Source organism: Strigops habroptila, chromosome 4 (genome assembly GCF_004027225.2).
Source record: "Strigops habroptila isolate Jane chromosome 4, bStrHab1.2.pri, whole genome shotgun sequence".
Classification (NCBI taxonomy): domain Eukaryota; kingdom Metazoa; phylum Chordata; class Aves; order Psittaciformes; family Psittacidae; genus Strigops; species Strigops habroptila.
Genome location: NC_046358.1, coordinates 19,385,474 through 19,413,338, shown reverse-complemented (window position 1 = coordinate 19,413,338; position 27,865 = coordinate 19,385,474). Strand labels below are relative to the sequence as shown.

At 41.3% G+C, this 27,865-nt stretch overlaps 1 protein-coding gene across 5 annotated transcripts in view; it reads right to left on the bottom strand.

Moving 5' to 3' along the window:
- The window catches only part of BRF1 (BRF1 RNA polymerase III transcription initiation factor subunit), a 177,521-nt gene that overhangs the window by 64,085 nt on the left and 85,571 nt on the right, over positions 1-27,865 (bottom strand). For all 5 annotated transcript variants that reach the window (XM_030484998.1, XM_030484999.1, XM_030485000.1 and 2 more), the window contains 6 exons: positions 25,984-26,133; positions 24,280-24,373; positions 12,167-12,293; positions 10,544-10,583; positions 10,362-10,454; positions 9,390-9,668 (listed from right to left, as the gene is read on the bottom strand). In XM_030484998.1, coding sequence (XP_030340858.1) covers positions 9,390-9,668; positions 10,362-10,454; positions 10,544-10,583; positions 12,167-12,293; positions 24,280-24,373; positions 25,984-26,133 — 783 coding nt within the window. The remainder of the gene's footprint in view (positions 1-9,389; positions 9,669-10,361; positions 10,455-10,543; positions 10,584-12,166; positions 12,294-24,279; positions 24,374-25,983; positions 26,134-27,865) is intronic.

Genomic DNA, 27,865 nt, shown 5'->3' with positions numbered 1-27,865 from the left:
TGCTCCAAATTTCTTTGCATGTTCTACTTCACAGCATAATTTACTCTCTCCCAGTTCATATTAGTTCCCTTATTTCTACTAGACAGTTGTAAATGTCCAGGTCTTCTGTCACATAAAACAACTTCTACCATCTTAGGTGTACACATACATTTCTATATGAAAGTTGAGCCTGACCTTAAACTGCTGACTTTAAAAACAAAGTATTTTCTGCTTCCTTTTAGGAAAAACTTGCCTGCAAAAAATCCCTATGGTCAACTCGTTGCAATTTCCCCCTAATTTGCAGCTATCCCCACACACAGCCTCCCTGCATCTCCTCTGACTGCTTCAGACACTGACCCAACACAGTCCACGCAATCCTAGCTAAAAAAATCACGATTTTTGTTACTAATAAGCAACCCAAAGTTGTTCTTATCTGCCAGTTTCTACAGCTTTGCACCACTGTAATTAATGAACACCGAAAACTCTAAACGCATTTTTTTCAGTCCTATTGAATGCATTCTAGTGAGTGCCTATGAAAAAAAAATTAAATTATAAAGCTAAAGACTACAGTAGCCTCATGTTGACAGGTCACTCTGATTCCAGGTCAAAGCAGACTATATTTGGCTGCTTTGATTGTAATTGCTTACAGGATAAAAAATAAATAGCAATTACCTCATTGTCGCACAACAAAAAGAGACTTAATAAATGAACCAATCCTAAAGTAATATTGAAAAACAAATTATTTCAAAAGCAATCAGGAGTAGTAAAATTCAGTTTCCAAAATTGTTTTTAATTGCCAACAGTGTCGACATTATTCCTCTATTGGATAATACATCCGTTTTAGTTATGAAAGCATTTAGCAAACCAAAAATGTCACACTACAATTATACGAGGCTAAACTCATGACTGTTTTCATCCACAGTCTGTAGTGCCTTATCTGAAATCCCTAATTACAAGGGCCATTCATCAAGGCGCAGTCCAGCCCATGCATCTTGACTACTATGACAGTCCCATGGATTTCAGACCAACAAACAAAACAGATGAAGCGTGTAGGGGTGTGATGATGTTAATACTTAAGAGGATACAGGAATTAATTTTTCAAACTAAATTCAAAATACTGAATAAAAACAAAACAACAAACTGCTACACAAAAATATTAAGACCTTACAGAATTGTCACTCCACTTAAAGGGTGGATTTTTAGTTTGCAGCATTACCTTTACCAGCTGAACCTGTACCACAAAAAGAATAGAGTACTAAATGGAAGATTATTTTAGATTTTTCAGAAGATGCAAGACAAATGTGAAGTGGTCAGAATCCACCACAGCACCGCACATGGATTTATTATGCATCATATTAAACCCAAAGTAGCTAAGCCTTGCAAACCTCTCTGTGCTGTATTTCCTTCTTCCAAGGGCATGTTTTGTGGCTCCTTGACCTACGTTAATAAGTCTTTATTCTCAGTAACAACTCAGACCATGAAGACTCCCCGAACTGAACCCAGGCCTCCACTCCTGACATTTCAGATACTGTGATGAATTGCTCAAATAACATCCTCCTGAGCGGTTAGCTTTCCATGCAAATTGCGAATTTAACATCCTCTCTGTAGCCTCCACGTATTTCATTTTCCACAACTCTCTAATGAAGAATTTCAGCTTTCAGTTGAATTTCTTGATGAAAGACTTTCTCCCTTTTTGGCAGAAGGGCAGGGCAGGAATGTCCATTTCTTCTGCAAACTGGCCACCTAACCAAATAACTGTGAGCATTAATGGCCTCAAATTCTGGCAGGTGCAGAAAAGGAAGTATCACATACTTCTCATACTAGAAGAGAGTTATTCAGGTTTTTTAACCAGGTGTCCTGTGTGCCTCTATGTGCCTGCATTGTTTGAGAAATGCCTCCAAAAGTATCTCCCACACAGAGGACCAGCATCTTTTCAGATGCTAGAGAGTACAGACAGGAGAAAACCTTGAAAAGAAGCCCAAACAGAAGGAAAACCTTAGACTGGCACCCACAGATGCTGAGGCATCTAAGTCAACCATGAAATACAACCCTCCCTTAGTATTTGAGGGACAACTGTTTTAATAATTCTGCTATTTTTAGTCCTACATGAAAAGGACCATTTCTAAAGACCCAGCTGAGCTTCTCCTTTTCTCCCTGCTTGCCCACACTATGCTCCTGGACATTTCCACCTCCTTAAGACTAAGCCTAGGTAGAGCAGACAGCTGACCTGGATTTCCCCCCAACGCAAGGGGAAAAAAAGCATAAAAACCTGCTGAGGCTGACTGCTTCTCCTTGCTCCATTAAAAAGCAGTATCAATGCAGCAGCACATGAATGTCAATTATCAACACACAGAATGACACACCAGAGCCCCTGTTCAGCATGTTCGACCTCTTCTCTCAGCCACGTTTCTGAACCAGAGACCCAGCTCTGCTGCCACCTCCTTCTCCAAAGAGCCAGCAGCCAGATGAAGCAGCAAGAGACGAGAAAGCAGCTTTTTCGTCTTTTTTCCTCAAGCAAAGGAGGATGAGGCCTTAAGCGGTTGATTAGCCTCATCAAAGAGCAATGTAAGGCTTTTACACTACTCAAATTGAAAACAAAGGTGAGTTTCCATATGCTTTTATTGGACGAATTTAAGACAGAAGAGACATGTTGCCCACTGTCTACTCAGCTGTTAGAATGAGGCAGGAGTCAGGCAAAAAAAAAAAATCCAAGCTTGGAAAAGCTTTCAAGATTTCAAAACATTTCCCACTCCAGACCAGAATTTTAAGAAACAAAAAGTAAGAAAAGAGAAGGACAAAAAGGAGAAGGACAAAGAGGGGAAAAAGGGCATAAAGGCTTCCTTCTCTGAAACAGTCAGGATAACAGGACAGCCAGGCTGGTCAGCCAGGGGCTAAGGGCATTCATTCACAGGGGACATGGCCAAGAAGGGTCTGCTCCATGTGGCTGAGGAACCCAAACCCCACTCTCCAGTACCTTCTCCTGACTACAGCACCCATTACTCTGGGGCAGTTCTCTTTGGCCAAGACTTCTGACAGAAACAACACACATTTTCCTACAAGGAGTGTCTGTATTGATAAACCAATCCTTTGGGAAGTTCTGAAAAACAAATGTTCTAAAAATGTATTAATGTGATTCAGCTTATGCTTTCACTCAAGTTTATCTCCCTGATGGCTCTAATAAGCTGCAGGTTTCTCTCCAAAACTCCTCTCTAGATTTGTTTGGAAATCTTTCAGCCAAACTGTATGATTAGTTTTCATCCCTTAACCTTCCTAGTTACTCATGGCATGAATATGGAATGAATTTATAGCATTCCTATCCTTTAATGAAATGCAAAGATCCTGCATGAAAAAAATGTGTACACAGATTTTGGAGTAACACATGCACATGCAATATTCGTGAGTGACATACATAGTCAAGTAAGAAAATCATGTCATCTGTAATTCATACCCAAGACTTCAGGTATCAAAAAACTGCATTCAAAGCAGCCGGTGGTCTCCTATTACCATGCTGGCTGCAGCAAGCTCTTCACATCTCATTAACAGCATAATGAAGGCTCAATCAGGGATACAGTCTATCAAGACTGCCAAATATAGAGGCTAGATTGGAAAGATTAGCTTGTACCAAGATTTTTATTGCTTAGATCTCAAAATCGGGAAAGAGCTAGTCCTGCCACAGAAAATATTTTCCAACGAGCAAACGGCACAAAAAGATCAAACCCTCACACTGATAGGAAAGCATCACACAAAAAAGGTGACACCAAGCAGGTCACACACACTTCTCATTTCTATAGGTGGGGCTTAAAACTACCAAAGCAACACCAACATTGAAGTCAGAGCCAGAAGCAGAGCGAGCAGGATTGGTCATGCATGCTTGCACTGATGACCAACTGTACTATATGTAACACAATTAGCGCTAAACTCAGCAGCTTTATTTCTTGTGTATGCAGTAATTATGATGTAATAGGGCTTCATAATGTTCTAATTACTCATTATATCTTTTTGTATAATTTTATATGCATATATACATTTATATATTTCCAAACAGTTGGCACTGATGTACTAAGATAAAATCTGAGGAAGAAAGCAGGATGCTAGAAGCAGCAGCCAGTATGCAGAGGTGGTCAATATCCATCTGTTGGTGGCAACAGCAGTAAGCCTGCCCTCTGCCACACGGCAATCCACGCTGGGATCCCGGATGGGGTAGACAACTCTCCTTGGCATTCTCCAACCATTTTCAGCCTGTGGACCCTTAAACATCCTTCTACAGCAGCTCAAACCCTGCTGGAAATGTCACATTTCTGTAAACTTCCAAGTCCCTAGTCTTGCCAGCACTGGTCACGTGCTGCTGCCAAGCAAAGAGGGGTATCATACACACATACATTTTTCCTCACAGGGTGAGAGAGCTGAGGTGAGTCATGGAGGGATCAGGGAAGCCTCAAAGCCAGGATGAAGAATGAAGTGGTAGCTGGCAGCTGCGGCGGATGAAATTCAGAGGAAGAGCAAGACTCTGGAGAATGAGCCCATCCCTGCCTCATGTAACTTCATCTTCAGCCACTTTTCACATTCTCCTTGAGTAATAACTTGAAACGCACTAGTACACGGGGACAACAACTATTCAATCAATGAACACTGCCTGCATGGGGTCTTTAACATCCACAGAAATCAATGGCAACATTTCTCAACCTCAGTCCATGTCAGATTATACTTGCAGCAGTAATGGAGGCATAAATACAAGGATGAAGAAATGAGCAAACTATTAATTGTGAACAAGCACAAAACCTTTCTCATGTATTCTTTATGAAATTAGCAGTAAATGCAGTTAGCTGGGTGCCTAATCATGCACAAGATGGTACATGCACGGCAATTTCTCACTGCAAAAGCCGCTTACCTTCGTAAGACATGCAGGAGCGTGTTACCACCCACTTCACATACATTATTTGAAACTACTGCCCTAAATGACTGCATATGAATTTTGATTCAAAACAAAAACTAAAAAAACCCCACAAAACAAACCAACATAAACCCCCACATCAGGTCTCAAATACTACATAGATTACAAAGGGGAAGTTATATAAAGTCAGTTGGTAACTTTCACTTTCATGTGTATTTTACCTTTATAGAATCACAGAATCAACTAGGTTGGAAAAGACCTTTAAGATCACCAAGTCCAACCATTACCGCAGGACTGCCAAGACCACCACTAAACCATATCAGTGAGGACCTCATCTACACGGTTTTTGAACACTTCCAGGGACGGTGATTCCACCACTTCCCTGGGCAGCCTGTTCCAATGCCTGAGCACCCTCTCTGTGAAGAAATTGTTCATAATATCCAACCTAAACCTCCCCCAGCAGAGCTTGAGGCTGTTTCCTCTTGCCCTATCACTTGTTACTTGGGAGAAGAGATCAACCCCACCTCACTACAACCTCCTTTCAGGCAGTTGTAGAGAGCGATAAGGTCCCCCCTGAGCCATCTCTTCTCCAGACTAAACACCCCCAGTTCCCTCAATTGCTCCTCATCAGACTTGTGCTTTAGGCCCTTCACCAGCTTTGTTGCCCTCTTCCGGGCCCACTCGAGCACGTCAATGTCTTTCTTGTAGTGAATGGCCCAGAACAGAACACAGTATTCGAGATGCTGCCTCACAAACCTATCTGTTATTATCAGACCTTTCTCGATTTTAGCTCTGTTTAAAATTTACTTTTAAAGTTTAAGTTTATGACTTTTGATTTATGTTTCAAGAAGAGATGAACTAGCAGTGTAGAGCCTAGCAGCGTGACATGGGAAGGACAGGGCGAAAGCCAGCAACCACCAGAAGCACAGAAACACCAAGAAAGATGATAAATTATCTGAAGTGGCATAAAGGGAACATAAAAATAAATTGCAAATGGGAAATTCTACACCAAAGAATGTTATTTCTTGAGGACAAAGTCATGATATTTGACTGTGGAAGACTCCTACAGGAAACAGTGGCCTGTTTTGAGGAACTGCAGTATCAGAAAAAGCACATAGAGCATGGAGAGAATGCTGGGATGCTGCACGGCCAGGAAAATGGACAGACTGATGTACTCGATCTCCATTTCTAAAATTGAGATCCCGCTATAAAGCACTTTTATCATTACGAATAAGAAAGAACCAGTTTGCAAAGACTGAAACAGATTTCAGCTTAAATGTCTCTGCAAATTAAGACAATTTGTAGGAAAAACACCAGTCAAATGTAGTGTTTATTCTAAGCACTTTACTGCCTCAGACTCATTAATCTGGTACCTTACATGCTGTCTTTATAATGCAAATTTGCTAAAATACTATGTTTTACATAAAACATTCATATAGACAAGCTCACACTGCTCAAATACCAATTGTAAGTGGACCAAAAATACACTAAATTTTTCTTAATACTTGGGCTCTGAACCTGTCTTATCTGCATAAGCAGTTTGTGAGAAACCTTTTGCTGTTGCTGCAGCCTCTGCAGCACAAAGGTTCAAGATTTCCCAAAGCAGCTGATTTAAGTTATTATAAACTGAATTACCACACGAAAGCCAAATGAAAAGACTTTGTATAAGGTACCTACAGCAGAGGTTTTTCTGAGGAAGAGAGATCATTACAGAGAGGAGAGAAGATACCTTGCATTTAAGGAGGCCAAACACTGCACATACTGCACCTGCTTGCTGAGCTCCTACTTAACAGCCACCTGCCCAACCACACAGTGTATCACTATCAGGGTTTGCTGGGAATCCTCACCACATAGCACCAGGCATGCTCCTTCCAACCGCTGCACGGAGTGGTCATAATACATCCACCCAACAATGCTTGGAGCCCAGCAGGGGATAAAAAGTCTCTCTGACTAAAGTCTCCAGCCCAGCCCAACCCAACCCAACCCAGATGGTCCACACAGTGGAAGATGACTCAGGAGAGAACAGAGGGAAGGGAAAGGTTCCTGGTTTATGACTTACATAGCTGTGGAGAAGGACCAAAGCATCCCCTTAAGCGTACAGCATTACGATGATTCTCTCCCATCTCCAATAGACTTAGGTGTTGGAATAAGAAACACCGTAGCAAACCTATGGCCAGCTGAGATTCACAATACAAATTGCATTAAACCAAATTCAAATACCCAGGATAAATGCAGAAATTTTTTTGATCTTTTCCTCCTCCCTCCACAGGTAGCAACTACTTACGCTTCAAGATGAACTAGAATTGTGCCATCTCAAATTAAACTCTGAGCAACTACTCTTACCCTGTATTTAGTTTAAAAACTGCCATTTCTTTTTCAGACTTGAAGAAGGACCCAGAAACCTGCAAACTGTCCAATTTTTACAACTATACAAGTTCGCCTGATAGAAGAAGATACAATCTCCAAATACAAGTTTTTCCCAGATTTCCCAGAGCTATGAGGCAGAACTCAAGACATTGTTGCCTGAGCGACAGAAAGATCTACATTGGTTTTCAACAAGGTCCAGAGCTAAAATGCAAAGGTGACAAAGGCATCTTAACACGAGATTTTCTCTACTCTGTGTAATAACACACCAACTGCAAGCCAAATGTACTTCCCAGACTGTCTGTTAGACTTGGTTCCCAACCATTCAAAACATATTGAGGCTCCATTACTTCTCCTGAACCCAGATGCCTTCTCAAAGGAAACGAGGTCCTCAGCAGGGTGATGCACCCACACACCGTAATGCATCCACACCACACAGGTACCACAAGGCAAGGCTCAGAGACCGGGAACTGCACCCCAGCATGACTACCCCACAGTAAAGACATGACCAAAGTGAATCTGACTTAACACGAAACTTTTATATAATTAAAATAAATTAGCAGAGTCGGGCGTGGGGGCAGGAAGAGAGAAAGGGGAAAAAAAAAAGTTTTGGGCAAGATCTACCATCAAAACAAAACATTGACTCAGCATATGAGCTTCAGAACATGTTAAGAAAATAAGCACTTGTTCAAACTGATTTGGTGCATCCTCCACTTCTGAAAGAAAACAAATAGCAAATGGAAACAAGCCACAGTGTGAGCAGCCATGCACTCTCCTGCCCACGTGCCTGAAGGCCGACTCAGAGGAACATACCTGGCTATACCAGCTTAGTTTCACCTTTAAACACAGTCCTCAGCCTGTCCATTAAAATGGTCAATACCGATGCCAGCTGAGAAACGTCCATCACTGGAAACTCATTTTTACAGGTCATTGGCTAGCCAGACAACAACAGCTTCTAGCTATTACTGACCTTGCTTTGACATGAACTACTGATTTCCAGGAGAAAGATGAGCCACAAGCTACCCATTTTCCTAATCGTAATTAATCCAAAACCAAAACCACTCAACTGCTTCTATATGATTTTGTTCATACAAAATATAAATGTGCAATCATCCTGCAAAGTTTCTGGAATGCGAACACTAACTTAATAAAAATCTGAATGCATTCAGTTCATCTACAGAGGCAGGGAGTACCTTATTAGAAGTAAGTGCTGTTGAACAGAAATTAGCATCAGAACAGTTTGGATAACAAAATGTTCTGCTTCATTGACCCCCAAGTAAGCTGACAAAACAGATTCAGACAGGTGTCTCTTACGATGGAAAAATTAACTGTGATAAAGAAAAGAACAAAGTGCCTTTTAGATATGTTCCATTCTCAAAGTCATTAAGATGCAAAAGTAATTATAAAAAATGCCATCTCCATACAGCTCAAGCACACAGGAGAAAAAGAAAACAAGTCTGCCTGGCTGTTTGCAGTAGTGTGTGCTTTAATGTCTCTGGCAAAATTGGCTTCCTTAGCTGGTCAGTCCTGCTCCCACTGTAATATTCAGAGCTCTATGATGCAGATAGATCTATGATGCAGATAGCTGGGGGTTTTAAGAAAAATGGAGCAAACCCACCACAATACACATCAAAAAAGCATACAAACAGTTATCTCCTCTTATGAACATTTTAAATACTTGCCATTTGCAAAGTTTCTCAAACAGTGAGACAGACTGCATCATGTTTGACTCCAGTAAAATGTCTCCTGAGAAAGTCTGCCTTGATCTAAAATTCTTATGCTTGGGTATTAATTTCCATTCATATTTACAGGAATCTGCTTCCTCCAATTTCTTAATTGAGACTGCATGGCTTGAAATATACCCACCAGCTATCACATAACTGCAAATCTACTTGTATAAGATATACACATTCTCAGGCTTCAGAAAATAATTAGGCATTCCAGATGCTCCTGCAGCTTCCTGAGGACCAGATGCTAATGACCAACATCAACAACCAAGACCATTGGTCACACCCAGCCTCACAGCTCCTGTACCTCAATGTTACAGTGATTCACAAAATTGCTGCCACAGTAACCATCAAGATACAAGACCAAGATCAAGAACTGGCCGTGTGTGTCCAGTTCCCACTCTGACCTGAACCGATCTCCTACTCACCAGGCTCTCGGTCCTTAGCGGATATGCACTCTTTTATAGACTCTGTTATGCCAAGACTAGCTGCAGTGGGGAGTGGGCCAAGCAAGGATTCCAGTGCAGGTGGTCTTACAAGAACTTCATTTCCGTTTCTGCATTCCCCATCTTCATTTTTTCTTACTCTATCATTCTCATGAAGTTCATTATAAAAGTCTTTGTTTAAGTGATTAGCAGCTGCTTCCAGTTCCTCATCTTCTGCCTCCTCCTCTGCAAGAACGCTAGAGGTATTATCTTCTGTAGAATCTGTAAGGAAAAAAAACCAAACCAACAGATCATACCATCTGTTACAGAAAATAAATAAATGGAGGTGCTTACACAAAGAATAAAAACTTTTAGAGAAAATCTGTAGAAGAAATACACAATATTTTAGTACAATGTATGAATACATGGAGTTTCCAGATGCTCTTCAAATTCATTACCTTGGCTATTAAAATATATTTTTGTGAACACAATCATCACTTAGAATAGAAGTACTGTGTTATCAAATTATGGCAGGTAAAAGGGCTTTGTGAGAGAAGCTGGCCACTTCCTGGTATAATTACAAATGAGCAATAGCCAGTTCAACCTGCACAAAGCTCTTCCGTATCGCTTAGTCAACTGGGGGGTTCAGTGACAAAAGGGACCCAATATTGGTCCACTGAGCTCTCAGTGATGAAAAGAAACATTTTCAGCTGCCAATGCCAAGCTTATACTGCACCAAGAAAGAAAAACGACTGAAATCACTAATGAACTGTCATTGTAATGAACAATGCAGTTGTTTTGAAGACCGATAAATGCACCAACTAATTGGCAGAGAGAACCCCAACACAATGGAGAACTTGCACTACACAAGCGTATATATGATCACATTTACCACAATAAAGTTCATACATTTAAGACTGCCTGCAGGATCTGAACCCATTACTATTTAGCAGCCACAAGACTTTATGGACTTACCATCTTTAGTGTAATTTGCAAATACACCTTTTGCTTTTGGTCTACTGTTTTCTAATTCAATCTCTATTTCATCTTGATAGCTTGATATTTCACCTGTGGTGTTGAAATAAAAATAAAACTCAGCAATCATTGATGTAATTTTGAACAAATGAGTGATATGTTACACTAAACACAACTTATACCTTCAAAATCCTCCAGCTTTTTTGATAACGCCTTCTCAAGCTGAAATGAAAATAAACAAAATAAATGTGGAATTACTATAAGCTCCCACAACTTTGTACTGTTTGTGAACTGTATATAGAGACAGAGAATGGTAGCGGTATTTTAAAAAGAAAGCAGGTTTTGAACCCAAACTCAAATTACTTTGTGGTGTCAGAGAGGTAAGACAGGCAAGTTTCAAAATACCAACTGATTTCAAATGTTATCTCACCCATCTTTATACTTCAAAAGAAACCTTCACTCTGGCAAACAGAAATAAAAGGCCCCATTCTTCAGCAGCCAGACTCTACGACTGTGCCTATGGATGTCAGCAAGTGCAAGGACAGCGCTGAAATTGCAGTGTCCAGGCTAGACATAGCACACAGGCAATGGCAGAGTGAAGCACTTACCTACAGCAACTAGCAGGCTCTTGAGAACATCATAAACACACCTACAGACCTTTAAATGATGGCATACATGGAACAGTAAAAACAAAAACCCTGGAAAAAAATTAATGTAAAAATAGGCTATGGCTGTAGTAAAATCTTCTCCTCTGGTGCCAGCTTTAGTTCATGCTTTGTAAAGAAATTAAGCCACATGAGAACTAATCTCTGTGGAAGCAGGTGTTGTACCTCAAAAAAACCCCAGCAGCCTCATTAAAGTAATTGGGTTATTGTTTTCATATGTGTTTAAAAAAAAGTTATATGTAATGGCACTTCTCCTGACCACAGGTACCACCTTAAAAACAGTGCACAGTTTCTGATCCAGTTACAAAGCTTACTCCTTTGCAACCCCAATCCTTGCTAACCAGGGTAGAAGCATATAAAAGGGAAATGGACAGTAGGATACTAGGTGGATATTATAGCGGATATTAGGACAGCTACTCAAGACCTCTATGCCACTAGCTCAGCTGAACTTGTCACATGAGAGCCTCCTGTTTTGTGAGGACAAAAAGATTTGGCGTTTTGGTAAAAGGTCAAAGCACAAGAAGGGAAACACACGCGGCAGGAAAGCAAGCACAAGGAGGTAACGGTGCTTAGTGTAACTGCATCAGCTTGCAAATGGGGAAGCATCTGGGCAGAGTGTGCTGAGCCCTCACCTACAGTAAGTACAGCAGTCATGGGCTAAGCACCAAACACTGGCAGCTGCACAACACAGAAGCTCAGCTGGTGCTCGTTTACTCAGCCACCCAGACATCCCAATCTGACTACCAAGAGAAGTAAGTCTGTACTTCCCACAGCAGCTGGCTAAGACAGCAGGCATACTCCGATCCCTCATCAGGGAATATTTCAAGCTACATCTGAAGCTACAAATCTGAAAGAGCGTGCCTCTGTGGAGGAGCGAGAAAAAATTATATAGGAGAAAAACTTTCATATATATATTTTAACTGGAAGCTATCCTTTTGCCAGTAAAACAAAAAAATATCCCTTAGTTAATGGGTATCATATGTGCTAATGCTCACCCTTCTCTTAAGAACCTCAAAATAAATGTAACTAAGCCTTATCAAAGGCTAGTTGGTTAGGAATTAGAATATACTGATTCAAAAAGAAATACACAGAGGTAGAAGAGAGGAGAGAAATACAGAGAGCATCCAATTCAGAATTCACCTGCTGTATCTTCAATTTTTTTTGACCTGCTGTAAATGAAGGAGGATCACATTCTTCTTCCAAGTCAATCTTCATAAACTCATCTATGGTTAACTGACTTGTTGGTGTATCTTCAAACTCTGTCAACCTACCAAAGCATACAATACATTACTATGACATCTTTAAGAACTCTTTTAAAAGTAATAAAATTTGTCAAACTGCGAAGTTACAGAATAAACCTGTCATCCTTAGAAACTCTGGTTCAAATATAGACTACATTAAAACTGAAGTGATACTAGTTGTTCCATCTGCTGCAACAAAAGTCTCTTTTCATATCACAAATTAGCTTTTGATTTATTAAGAATACGTTACATGCTTTTTTTGACAAAGACAGAATAGAAATACTGCAGCCCCTATGGTCAATTAAATATAGATTGACAAAACCAAGACAAGAAATGCAGCTCATTTCTCCTATCTTGTTGCTTTTGTTATCAACAGCAACAACAAAACAGATTCCCAAACTAAAATATCTGCCATCGTAGCTTAGGAGTATGCTCAAAAATATTCCTGATATGTTAGCATGATTAATTTACGTAAAGCAAATGTTAAGGTAACATATCTTCAGCAGACTGGAAGGGGGACAAGAAGTAATCTTCCCAGGACACACAGAAGCAGTAGTAAAATAAAGGGATCATCCACACATTGCACAGATGGAATAATGAATGTGTGTAGTTTACAATACTACACGTTGTATTTGTTTAACATCTGCATTTTCAAAGTTCCTACCTATGGGAGAGATAGCACTAGCTCGATGGGGAATTGCCATGAAAGCAGTTGAGTCTTTCAAAGAAACTGAATCTTAAATGAGACCACATCGTCATAACTTCATCCACAAATTCTAGCATTTTATACAGGTGGGTAAGAATGAGCACATCCATTTTACAGATGGAAAAAGTGAGACAAAAGGTTAAGCACAAAGCCAGATTAGGAAATATCTGGCAGAATGCTGTTCTGACAGAAAGTGCCCTTTTAATAATATCAACATTTTCCATGGGAAAACAGCAATGATCGGTCTGCAGCTGCTTTAGTGGAATATTCCCATCTTCCAAAGGAAGCAAAGCTGACAACAGCTTCCATCTGCAAAGCTAGGAAACTAAAAAGGGTGATTCAATACTTCCATCATAGGACCTTTCAGCATTTCTCCCCCCTAAATGCGGTCGCAGTTTTCTCCTCTACCTCTAACTGCAAACAAAGCTCCTTCCAAAGAAGAAATTTTCTCTACGACGTAAATCTAGTCTCCAACCAACTACAGGGAGAAAGTCCAGAGCCCAGGGCCACATTCTCTCCCTGTATCCTCACCAGTACCTGTATTTCCTTTTTTTATAAACTGAGGAGCAAGGCAAGACAGCCCCTCCAAAGGGATGCAGGCATGCCATAACTTCAGGGCACTTTGCCTGGAGCCACCCTGCTCCCAGAGCACAGGCCACAGGACCGTGAAACGCGCAGGGAGAGACAGGCACCTCTATGTAAAACCAACAGCAAGCAGCACACTGAGCCCACGCATGGTTATGCAGGCCAGAATTAGCACTGCTGAGGAGAAGAAAGCCTCTGAAACCTAGTCTCACTTTTGGAGCTCAGGCATCTCCAGAAAGCCCCAGATTAGCCATGCATTTGAGAGTGACTGACAGCCCAAAACTTCCCCTCAGAGTACCAGGGACCAGCTCCCTCCTCCTCTCTTTCAGATCAAATTGGAAAGAAGAGGAGGATGCTATTCACAGCAGCAGCACCCAGCTTTTAATTAACAGACTAGAAATCCTTCCCAGTGTTAACAGGCTTCCAGTGTGCATTACCCGCCTTCCAGGAGGGAGCCTCATCTACCAGGCTAGATGGAAAACCTGGCTAGGGCACTGTTATTATTATTTTAATTCAGGATTCACTTAATGCCAAACCCATGTATTACTTTAGGAGCATGGATCTTCCCAGTCACCATCATTAAACTACAGTCATCCATCTCTCCCCGTATGAATCATGCACTCACAAGTAGTCCCACTTCAGCAAGACCTTTCCTCCCAACCAGCCTCGCCTCGCTGCACTATTATTCTCCTCCCACTGTAAAAAGCCAACATGCACTTTGGCAAAGACACCCAGTTTGTTTATCCCACGCTTGCTCCTGAGTCTGAGATGAGCAGCCAGACCCAGAACCCAGCCAAAACAGCACCACCCCGGGCATGCAGAGCAGAGCAGAGCAGGAAACACCAGCAGCAAAACCAGTTGCTCATGAAGCAAGGCTGGGAACAAGATGACCATGCTTGGGGTTCAGCACCTAACCCCCTGTGCATGTCTCCTCAAAGACACCTGAGGCTCTGTCTGCCCCTACCCTTGTCCACCGTGTCGCATGAGTCACGTCACGTACCCTGCACCCGTCAGATGTTTGTTAGCCCACATGTGAGCCAATGCGCAGGCAGCTGGCACAACCTGCAGCTCAAGTGCCAGCTTCAGCCCTGAGCTAAACCAGCAGCATGGGTCTCTCCCAAGACCTTCAGTGCATCAGCACCAGAACAGGGCGCAGCTATGTTGCGTTTGCTGGCGGTGCTACCAGGGAGCTCAAACCAACAGCACGGTTGGATGTTTGAAACGGAAGTTTCAAAGTTGGATGCACAGTTCAACCACCCAACCTGGTCACGAGCATTCAGTCCCATGCCCATGCCCTCCTCTTCCTCAGTCCTGATCCAAGCCAAACGGGGCGAGGGCTGACAGCATTACAGTGTAGGCACAGGCCAGTGGCAAGATCAAATTCAGAGCAGCACATTATTTATTCACTTCTTGCTGGTCTTACCCACAAAGCTCAAGCCTTCCTCCGGAAATGAAGAACCATCCCTGATGGTCAGGATCACAGCTCTGTGGGAGAGCGAGATGTTCACTCCTTTTTCTCCTTTAACTTGATATAAATAAATACCTGTGTTTGCCAACCACTTGCCTGCCTCAACATTTTACTTTGGCTGATATCCTGTCTACATATTTTAAAACATTTCTTTAATTTTATCCAGTGTTTGGACACATGCCACCAAGGCAACAAACTGATGCACGCAGCAGTCTACACTGCACAAAACAAGGTAGTATTAGTTCAGCAGTTAAGAAAAACTGACGCAATTATATATTTTAATTATAAACACGATAATTTCAGGGGTGAGGGAGTGCCCTCATGTAAAAGAAAAAATAGCTATGGGCTATTTTTTAAGTCCCCCACAAAAAATGATACTCGTTTTGCACTTTCGTTAATCTAAAAAAATCTAATAAGAGTTGCCATTTCAAGTTTTGCACAGAAGGAGGAAAATAAACAGATATACAAATTAAGATATTACTTCCCTGGCACAAATTCAGAAGGACTCTAAAAGTTGAAATTTGGCAGACAAGTATTTTCTATTTATAGTCGAAGCAGAACAACCACTACAGCTCAGGCTAAAATTCAACTTCCAGTATAAACCCTCCTCTTACAGTTTCTCACAGCAAACTCTTTCAAGCAAATTCCTTTGGGAGGAAAGTTTTTCCAGAGCTTGATGTCATCTGCCCCTAACCCCAACCCTTTATTTTTATTTATAAAGAAAAATTTCCACAGCTTTTTTTTTTCATCCGGTTACAGACAAAACCACACCTTGTCTTCTAATAAAGCACTTTTGTGTACAAAACACTAAACAGATTCTGTTCACACTTAATTTAGCTCCCAATAAGGGAAAATGGGTCAGCCATTTTGAAGTTCCGAGCAATGTTTTTTTTTACTTGGTTTCGTTTCAGGGATACCATTCAGTGAAGACTTATGAATCCAGTCTACAGCCAAGGGGGAAAAAAAAAAGACTCCTGTGTGCAGCTAGCTGCTCGGGTTTAATGTTTAATTGAAATTCTGCAGCAGTGGGGCGCAACAAAGCACGTAGAAGAACAAGGTCTTCTGCAGTCCAACTCACAAATGCTTCAGGAGTCCAAGTTCAAAGTCCAAGAGGGACTTCTAAGCAGAGACCATTTAGGAAAAGCCATGGTGTCCTCCTGCATAGACACAATCATCACCTAGCTCTAGAAAGTAGGCAGCATAAAGCAGAGGTATCTTGTGCTAGACCTCTACAGAGAAGGGCAAACAAATTGTAACTTCAGAGCCTTTTTTTTTTTTTTAAGGAGTGAACGTGAAATTTAGACTGAGCAGTCAGCCTTTAAGTTACCTGCTGTGAGAGGTTTTTTTAGAAGTATTTAAAATATTTTATTAATGGATTAAAAAACCTACTAAGCTGAATATTGGCACATGTATAGCAGGAATACACGAAAAAACTTAACTGCAAGATAAGCTGGTGGTGGTAATTAAGTTCCCCTGATTTTTCCCACATTAAGAATACAATTAAAACTCTAAGTAATAAGTTACATGGTATCTACATAATCTTAACTGTCATATCAATTACAAATACTCTAGTAATAGATCAGCTGATTTGACAACTCTAACACTTGCAAACTCTGGAAAAGTACAGGATTTATGGGATTTATATCTTAGTAAAGTACCAAAATATTGCAGTATATTCCCACTGTTTTAATTTAACACTTATCAGTGCTGCCTACCACTCTAAACCTGTGCACTCACTCATAGGAGTGCAAGTTCAGAATTTGCACTGATGTGGCAGACCATCACTGTTTCTTAAACTACAAATTTAACAGTCTATTGCATCACCCTCCTCTCCCATCTTTTTCCAAGCTATACAATGTTTATCCATGAACTATTTATGGAAGTATGTAAACACATACCCTGAAAGTGATACTTAGAACATGTATCAGAAACAGTTATTAAATGCTTCCTACCTGACGTAAAAAATGTTTTCCAGTATCCACCAGTATGTAAATAAACAGAATTGTAATCTCCTTATATGTAATAATTGTACATATATAATTTTACATGTACTTGCAGCAATATATAAAGGGTATTTTTAAAGCCTGTATGAATGAGTATCTCATTACTAAAGCTAAGATAAAAATCAGAGGTGATCCAGTTAGTGTGGTTTTACAACTTACAACTTATCACCTGGGCTGTGCTAAATTAGTCTGCCTGTGTTCCTGGCCCAATGCAGCTGTAAAGAGAAGTATTTTCACTCAAACAACTTCCACAGTGTACCACATTAATGCATTTCGCCTCTTTCTGCAACGGACTAAGAGCATACGCACACAGTTATTTGCTGCAAATTAACTTGGTGAGTGATAATCTACGGTGCTCATTTGCTGGCAACTCTCTGTCTCTCTTCTAAGTACTAAAAAATGGGCACATTGAAAGATTTATTGTACTAAACAAAAGCACCCTTTAGAATTATAGTATCATAGAATCATAGAATCGTAAGGGTTGGAAAGGACCTTAAGATCATCTAGTTCCAACCCGCCTGCCATGGGCAGGGACACCTTGCCCTAAACCACGTGGTCCAAGGCTGTGTCCAACCTGGCCTTGAACACCGCCAGGGATGGAGCATCCACAACCTCCCTGGGCAACACATTCCAGTGCTTCACCACCCTCACTGTAAAGAACTTCTTCCTTATATCTAATCTAAACTTCCCCTCTTGAAGTTTGAACCCATTACCCCTTGTCCTACCACTACAGTCCCTAAGGAAGAGTCCCTCCCCAGCATCCTTGTAGACCCCCTTCAGATACTGGAAGGCTGCTATGAGGTCTCCACGCAGCCTTCTCTTCTCCAGGCTGAACAGCCCCAACTCTCTCAGCCTGTCTTCATACAGGAGGTGCTCCAGCCCTCTTATCATCCTCGTGGCCCTCCTCTGGACTCGCTCCAACAGCTCCATGTCCTTTTTATGTTGAGGACACCAGAACTGTACGCAGTACTCCAAGTGAGGTCTCACGAGAGCAGAGTAGAGGGGCAGGATCACTTCCTTCGACCTGCTGGTCACGCTTCTTTTGATGCAGCCCAGGATACGGTTGGCTTTCTGGGCTGCAAGCGCACACTGCCGGCTCATGTTAAGCTTCTCGTCAACCAACACCCCCAAGTCCTTCTCTGCAGGGCTGCTTTGAATCTCTTCTCTGCCCAGCCTGTAGCAGTGCCTGGGATTGCCCCGACCCAGGTGTAGGACCTTACACTTGGCTTGGTTAAACTTCATAAGGTTGGCATTGGCCCACCTCACAAGTGTGTCAAGGTCACTCTGGATGGCATCCCTTCCCTCCAGCGTATCAACCAAACCACACAACTTGGTGTCGTCGGCAAACTTGCTGAGGGCGCACTCAATCCCACTGTCCATGTCGCCGACAAAGATGTTGAACAGGACCGGTCCCAACACTGATCCCTGAGGGACACCACTCGTTACAGGTTTCCAACTGGACATTGAGCACTTTATCACAACTCTTTGTGTGCGGCCATCGAGCCAGATTTTTATCCACCGAGTGGTCCATCTATCAAATTGATGTCTCTCCAATTTAGAGACAAGGATGTCGTGCGGGACAGTGTCGAATTAGTTGCTTTTACTTGCTTACACTAAAACAGAGATTTAAAATTGTCACAAATTAATTAGCATAAATTTTAAGCCCTTATTCTGCAAATGATTATACATGTGGTTAACTCAGGTTATCACTTGTGCTCATGTTTAGCCCACCAACAATCACACCAACAGATCTCCATGGCCACCCCAGAAGTTTGCCATTCTAAATCTGCTGGAATTTTTTGTTGTTGGTTTTTTTTTTTTTGGTGGTTCCCCCCTGCCCCGATTCAAGTGCTCACACCATGCTATTGCAACAAAATGCTTTAGCATTCCTTAAAATTTTGTTTCATTAGCATGGTTCCTCCACTGTGGTCTGTCAAAAACACTCTATGATCACAAAAATACAAACCAAAAATAGCGTGCTGCTTAATTTCTTAACAGCCACTCAGATGAAGAAAGTCAAACACAGAGAAAGCTGTTTACAAAATCTAAGCCCAAGTTAGTGCTAATTATTGTTTCAAAAGTAACAGACACGAAATAATTCCGAAATGACATATTTTAAGTATGAAGTATTAAAATATTTTCAGAATCTAATTAATGTATTAGCTTACTAGCTGTATAGAAGCCAGATTTATAAAAAGGAACATTGCCTGTGAAATTAGATGCCTTAAAAATAAAACCTTTTCACTAAAACAGACAATCCAACTTACAAAGGTATGTAATGCCAACCCGTGTGGATCAAGTTGTATTTTAATCATCATACTAGACAGATTTCTAGAAGTCATTTAAGCCACTTGAAATTATTTAACTGGAGACATAAAATATTCCTCTATTTACTTTCTTAGCTTATCACAACAGCAGCCAGCAAGGGAGCTCCATGGCTACTGAGCTGAGATCAGAGCTCACAAGCTCTTTTACATGAAGTAACCTTCCCAGTTTTCTGAAAGCTTCATATCACACTACAGCCAAAAGTAGTTACAGCTCTGACATACTGAGCATCCTCTACCCTTCTCCATGCTCACATACCTTAGGAAAAATAGCTCTCACTTATTTATCAGATACCTTTCACAGGATTTTAGCACAGCTTTACTTGTATCATAGCCGAACACAGACTTCTTCACACCTTTCCCTTCCTGTTGATATGGCTTTGGTATTTAGGAACACATAACCTCACAGCCACCTCACAGCTACACAGGTCCCTGTCACCTTCTCTTCCCATCCTGACTCCGGACTCACGTATCATAGAATACCATGTTGGAAGGGACTTCAAGGATCATCTGGTCCAACTTTTCTTGACAAAGCATGACCTAGACTAAATGTCCCAGCACCCTGTCCAGTTGAGTCTTGAAAGTGTCCAACACTGGGGAATCCACCATTCCCCTGGGGAGATTATTCCAGTGGCTGATTGTTCTCATTGTGAAAAATTTTTCTCTTGTGGGAATCTTCCTGGGATTAACTTGTGCCCATTACCCCATATCTTTTCCATGTGACTCCTTGCAAAAAGGGAGACTCCATCTTCTTTGTAGCCACCCTTTAACTACTCGAACACGGTGAAAAGGTTTCTCCTTAGCCTTCTTTCCTCAAGGCTGAACAAGCCCAGCTCCTACAGCCTTTCCTCACATGGCTTCCCAGCCCTTTGATCATCTCTGTGGCCATTCTCTGTACCTTCTCCAGCTTGTCCACATCTTTTTTGTACAGCAGGGACGAAAACTGAACCCAGTATTCCAGGTGTGGCTTGACAAGTGCTGAGTAGAGTGGGATAATGACTTCTCTGTCTCTGCTGGTGATGCCTTGTTGACGCAACCCAGCATCCTGTTGACTTTCTTTGCAACAGCAGAACACTGTTCACTGTGATCCACCAGGACTCCCAGGTCTCTTTCCACAGAGCTGCTTCCCAACCTGTGCTGCACTCTTGGATTGTGCTTACCCGAGTGCAAGACCTTACACTTACGCTTGTTGAACTTCATCAGGTTCTTGTTAGCCCACTCTTCCAGCCTAATAAGGTCTTCCCGCAGGGTGGCTCTCCCTTCCAAAGTGTCCACTTCCCCACTCAGTTTAGTATCATCGGCAAACTTCATTGGGGTCCATGTCATCCCATCGTTCAGTATTGATGTGCTCCTTGTTTTGCCTGCTCTCACACCCAGCTTGAGACTGCACTGGGAGCTTGGACATGAAGTTTGTGAGCTATATATTGCAGAAGTTAAAATAAGAAAAGCTGCAGGTAATACATTCATCTCTGCACGTATCTTTAATTTTTCCAGCAAAAATACCCGCGCAGTCATTGAAAGAGCTGTAGCTGTGATCCCGGGATATGAGTGAAGGACCCCGCAGCATCTCTAACTGGTAAACGGAGCTCCTTTGTAACAGGTCTTGTCTTCCTTCCCCAAAAAAGCTATTTAGCTGTGAGAAAAAACATTCACCTCAAAAATGAGCCCTTTAAACCCATTCTGGCCTTTCATTCCAATTCCTTCTAATTGAAGCTTCACTTTGTCTGAAGTTCATCACAAATAGGTTTTTAAGCAGATAGTACTTTATGGAACTGAGAAGAAGCATTTTTTTATGTAAAAAGCAGCTCAATTTAAAGATAAAGAGAGTAAGTCAAAGAACTAAAATGCAAGTGTTAACAAAGATAAGCTGATTTTCTTTTATTTCTATTGAAGCAGCGCCTAAGATCTTCAAACAGGCATAAGAGCCACACAGCATTAGATAATGCACAATGGACAAATATCACAAAAATTATTCTTAGTGCAGATAAGACAGAATCAGTATGTAGAGAAAGTGTGCAACAGGTGAATAAACAGAAAAGGGGCAGAAAACGTAAAGGTTAAAAAGGCAGCAGTGAAGATAGGTGCACTGAACACAGGCACAAATGTGAGGATTAAACTAAATAAAAGGGTTGGGTTTATTAAAAGTTAATTTCTGTTATCTCCACAGATGATGACACAGAAAATAACAATTTGACTAATTAGTTAATATTTCTACAGTACTTTGAATGTATAAAGTGATATATAAGTTAATATCATTTCAATTAGACTGGAAGTAAGATAGAATTATCAGTGCATTTATTAATATTTAATACATTCACTTTCAACAACAGCAACAATCTTTACATTTTAATTGTGTGCTTCAAAACATAAAGCTAGAAGGGCCTGTGAAGTAAGTACAAAGTTTTCTTACCAAGATCCTACCAAAACCCACAGCATATTAAAAACAAACACACACTTTTTTTAATCAAACATGGTTAAATTAAGAACTCTTGATTCAAAGATGAATGAGTAACAGAGTAGGTCCATGGGCCATGCTTTGTTTCTTTTTCCTTCCAAAACAGATTCCTTTTATGATCAGGTCACTCATTTTTATGACCTGAAGGTACGTCACATTTTTGTGAACCTCCTCCTAAGAGCTACTCCTCTGGTACACAGTAGTGGAAGAGGTGACAGACTCACGCTGGTCTTGGTGCTCTCCAGCTGATGGACAACAGGGTGAAATAATCCCCTTTTACACAGTCACATCAGCTGCACTGCACAGGATCAGAAATAGCGCCCCACTTTGGGAAGGGCTGCCACCCCTTGCTGAGGGCCTTCCCAAAACGGGAAGCCAAGCGGGGCTTTCTTAAAAAGCATCACTCCTGCATCCTCAGGCAAGCCACGGATAAACACAGCCTTGTTCCCCAGGCTGCTGGGCTGCCTCAACAGCGCAGGAGGAGAAGGCACATCATGTCGGTGCTGCCCCTTGCCTTGCAGATTTCTCCCATGGAAGTCCATCAGCACCAGAAACAAATCCAGCTTCCAATGGTCTGTGCTTCCCCAGGAGCCATGTAGCCAGTGGGGAGCTACATCAAACCATACCGCAGAACCTGCGGGCTGAAGTTTCAGCATTATCTGGACTTTGGTTTGGTTTCACTTCAAGAGCTGTCAGGACAAAGCCATCAGCAGTGAGCTCAGCATCCAACACCATCCATTAATGAGCATTCACCCAACTACACTCAACACCTTCACAACACACCAAGCAGCAGTAGCTCTTTCCAAACAGGAGTAACTGTAGTAATAATTAAAAGGAAATAAAACTGTACATCAAAGTGAGAAGCAAAGAAATCTTTAAAAATGTGAAAAAAGCACTTATTAATTTAGACCACTTCTACTCGATGGCATTTTGAGAGGAATTCTTGAAAGAAGTGGAAAAAAACTGCAGTGCAGAAAGAGTTATTCAAAGGTATTTTTTTTTATTTGCCTTCGTTAAATACTATATAATGTGCTCTTATTTGAAAAACATCAATCAAATTTATAGATTCGTGATAAATAGTTGTAATTATAGCTGCCTGAAAATAATTCAGCTGTCACGTTTACCCTGTCAAAGTAAATAACGCTGTCATTTTGGTTGACATGTGTGACTTGAGTAAACATTTCAAAGCATGAATTTTGAAGTAAGATTTCTTCACTTGAAACAATTGCTCAAATTAATTTTCCTTCCAACTCTAATTTATTATGCTTATTTTCTTAGTAAGAACAAACTCTTTAGCTATTTAACCAAAGCATCTTGAAGTAGATTATGGGTGCATAAATCATTAATCATACAAACTGCACACTAAAACACATGACCTGTAGGCCAGAGAAAAAAAGGTGGCATTTGTACTGCTCCATCCTTATGCTAGTAGTACCTTGAAGGGCTCCTAACACTTAAAATTTTTCCCTGTAACACCCATGCATGGTAAGGAAATAGTACCATTCCTGTTCCACTAATGAAGATCTGGGGCAAAAATATTTTTCACAATTAAGGAGTATTATTAACAGGTATTAGATTCGATCGGATGTGCTTAAGCTAGTCTCCGTGAGGTGGAGAGAAAGAGAGACACAAGGGGAGCTTTCTGAAGACAGGCCTTGGTGGAACAAACTTCAGAATATATTGGTGGTACAGAAAATTCCAACAACAGAAAGCATGGTATTTCACAGTTAGGTTGGTTTTTACTGACACTATGGGGAAAGAAAATGTTGCAACTTTTCAAAACTAAAATGAGAGAAAATGGGTGACTGCTTACTTCATCAGAAGATGGAAAATACTACTAGATCTCTGAAAACAAACAAACAAACAAACAAAAACCCTAAACAAACAAACAACCCATGCCAAAGGTACTTGGGAAATTCCCACTTTCAGGCTCACATTCTGCTGATAATTCCACTTCAGACCCCTTCAGTGAACTTATCATTAAACTCACTACAATGTCTTCTATTTTTCAGCAGTGCGAAACTAACAAAAATTAACATTTCAGCAAAATATTTTGAAAAGCTCTGTTCAGTAACAGCTAAAGGACACGACTTCCCAGCACTGCATTCTGGATTTATGAAGAAAAAAAAGAAAAAAATTCCACCGTACACCCTCAGCTTTGAGAATCAATCAATTATTTCTTCTGAGGACATGACAACGCTGTTAACATTTCTGACCTGACTTTTTTTGCCTTCAACTCTTCACCTGTTAAACGGACACAGTGTTCCTCACCATCTTTGCTAAGCGTTTGAGGCTCTATATGAGACAGGTGTTAGTACTTAAAAATGACCAGCAAAACATGTTGTACTTTTTGTGTTCTTGGCACTTCTGAAAAGGAAAAGAGCCTGTTTTTTTCTGAGATACGTTCATTTTAGACTACACCACTTTTCAGTACTATAAATGAAAGATAAAAGCAATAAAACTGCACTGACCTTTTTCTTAATGTAGACTCACAAACCTTGACCACTCTGATGACCTCTTTAACAGTACGTCGGAAATCATGCATCCTTGCTGCCACTAGCAGAGCTAGAGAATAAGCAGGGAAAGTCAGTATCATAAAGCGGAAAATTTCCTGAAGAAAAGCAGAAAACAGGAAGGTAACTATACCTTCTCTTTGTCCCTGCCTTCAGCTAAAGAGCTGTAAATGCTTACGCTCAGCTGTGTCCCTGAATACAGGTGATTGACTTGACTTTACAAACTGCTTCCTACCCAATGCTATTAAGCTGATGGCAAATAGCACCCTGAAAAATTCTGTGCTTTAACATTTGGGAAATGATGGTCAGCTATTTAAAATACAGCACAAGAATATTTCACTGATCCCATATTTTCAAAATTACCATCTTTTTAGCAGAACTTACCAGTCCTGAACAGAAAGATCTCCAGTGAAACACTGAGTCTGCTTAAGCTGTTATCCTCATCACTGTCACTACCTTGAAAGTGCCCAAGTGTTCTCCTACAAGACCCTCCATACAGCTAGGTAACTGTGCTGGCTGCACTGACGTTAGTGTGTTGATTCAAAGCATTGGTTCTGTTTTGAATCAGCACCTTCACTCATCATGCAGTGGCTCAGAACACTTTTAAGCATGCAAAAGTGCTTCCCTTCAGAAGAAACTAAACCAGAGCTCCACTTCAGGCACGTGTTTCAAGTGCTGCAGTTCCTAACGGGAACATCAGGGGCTAAACTAAGGACTGGCCCTTCAAACAATGTGTGGCACAGACATTTAGGACAGGGAACCAAACTAAATCCAGTCACCCAGTCCACAGTACACCACGTGAACTGTATATTGCATAGATGGATGTAGGGGACTCAGCACCACCTGCTTCAATCTATTGATCCATATCTGTTCAATCAAATTACTTGCTCGTGTAGATACAGTCTCTGCAGTGAATCAAAGACTACGCCAGTCTCCCAGGGTCTATACTCAAATTTTTAGCAATGTGCAATAAGCAAGTGCTATTAACAAAAAGAGGCTAGAAATCAAAAAGATAGCCATAGTCCTGCGTTCCCTAAGGTTTGAGTGCTACTTCTCATTCCAGCATGCACATGTAAAATCTTTCAAATAAAATAAACCCCATACGTGAACTCTGAGACTATCTATACTCTTCACTATTCTGACCTCGCTGGCTTGTACTGACTACCTTTTAACCTAGCCCTCCCAAACTGGTAGGTTTTAAGCAAGCATCATGACAGCAATGGATCCCAGAAAAAGATGAAGAAGAAGAGGAAAATCATTTCACACAACAGGTCAAAGAGGGTGTTTCTTGCATAAGACTCTGTGTAAAGACACACATCAAAGGGCTTGCACTAAAGGTGTCATTTTAGCTGACAAAAACCCCCCACTTTTAGCAGCTAGAGCTTCTAGAGAGTGGGGGTGAGAAGAGCACCAGAAAAGAGGTTAAAAATCAAAAACATAAGATACAAAGGATCTGAGCAAGTAGTGTAGGAGCAAGGGCAAAAATAAAGTTTGAGTTTCAGAAACTATTTCACTGAAGACATATACAATCTGTAGGTGCCTGGCAGCACAAACCCCAGAGAACATCACCAAGGAAATGAGAAAGTCCTCATCTGTTCCCAACCCCCAGACACTCCCATCCAACCCACAGCAGGGAAGCGACACACTCAGCGTCTGACATACCTGCTCCGCAGAGCCCGGAGGGCCGGCGGCCGGTGTGCATCCAGTCCCGCTTCATTCTCTGCAACAGCCTGAGAGCCGTCATGGACACCTCGTGGTTCTTATCCCCAAACTCAAGCATATGTGCAAAACGAGGAATATATAAACACGGATCTGCAACAGAAAGTAATACAATTCTTCATTGTGGGGGTGATGGGGCACTGGCACAGGTTGCCCACAGAAGCTGTGGCTGCCCCATCCCTGGCAGTGCTCAAGGCCAGGTGGGATGGGGCTTGGAGCAACCTGCTCTAGTGGAAGGTGTCCCTGCCCGTGGCAGGGGGTTTGGAACCAGATGATCTTTTAAGGTTCCTTCCAACCCAAACCATTCTATGATTCTATGATTCTATTTCTAATCCTAACCTTTGCTTTAGGAAACACCATACCCGAGCAAGGCTGTTGTGGCTGGCTTGCTTCACGTCTCAGCAACAACATAGACTGTGCTGCTGGGCAAGATCCTCTGATCACTAAGCTTCAGAAGTGCCTTTTTAGTTAAGCTAAACCAAAATCCTCTCTTGCTTTATAGACAAGACACCTCTAAAACACTCCACGAAGTTTTTCTTACACCCTTTTCAGAGTTCAAGGCTGCACATGCTGACTCCGACACATGACCGGTGCTACTGGTGTCAGTGAAATTATGCACAAAGATAAGCATTTACAAAAGCTTTTGCAGAATGAGGGCAGACTTAGACCCCAGACTTTTAACATCTCCTGCAAAGTAACAAAACAGGTAACTTGCACATCCCATCTCATGCCTAACTACAAACTAAGCTTTGAAAAAAATCTGTTTGCTTAAAATCCCACATCCCTAATAAAAGTCTACTTACACCTTCAAAGTTAACTCCAGCTCCTTCTCAATATTCATATTCCAACAATACAAAACACTGTTTATTACAGATACTAAGGCATACTCTCCATCGGCATGAATTGCTGGAACCCAATTAATGTCAACAGCGCTATAACAATTTACATCAGTCACGGATCTGCCTCCAGATGTATAAACTTATTTCAAGTGTGGTGTTATCAGCTTCAAACTAACTGAAATATGTCAGTACTGATTGCGCTTTGCCTAAACCAATTTAGAATTTATCAAACAATCTTGTAAAAGCTACACTTAACACGTTTACTTTTATTTGAGGTATCAATTTCTCATTTCCTGACAGCCTTTTATCACTTGACCAAGAATCCATGATGTACGGTAAATTGTTAACTATTAGTCTCAACTCAATTTCCTTTGCTGATTCCCTGTGTGGGCACTTAAACTGATAAAGATGAAAATTCAGCTCAAACACTGGAACAATCTTACGGATTTACAATTAATCAAAGCAGTTTCATTTAGCACCAAGTTATAACAATGATGCCCTGTTGCTATCCATAATTACCACGATCACACTGTAGGTGATTATGCCCGTCAGCCCCACAGAAACATTAAATGAAAGCACTTATCAAGCAAGAACTTCCAAACACATCTCCCTCAAAACTGAAGAAATGCCAGAGTGCAGTTACCTCCTAAACATGACCCTAAAAATCATAGGTTTAAGCAAGATCAACTGATCCCCGTGACATTAAGGGCAGTTGCTCTGTATTTCCAAGAGACCCAACTTCAGCTCATCCAGCGCAAGGCAATTCACAGCTTTCTCTTCGGAGCTGAGTTTTGGGAGCATTTACACATTCGCTCTGTAGCTGCTCAGATGTTTCCGCTGGCATTCATGCCCACAGGTCATTTGACAAAACACTGCACATCGTTAATTTAAATTCTGAAGCTACCAAAGAGTCAGAAAATGAGTATGAGGGTGGGTTTTAAGTGAAAAGCCTTAAAGAGGCCACAAATAACTAAAAAATAATATTA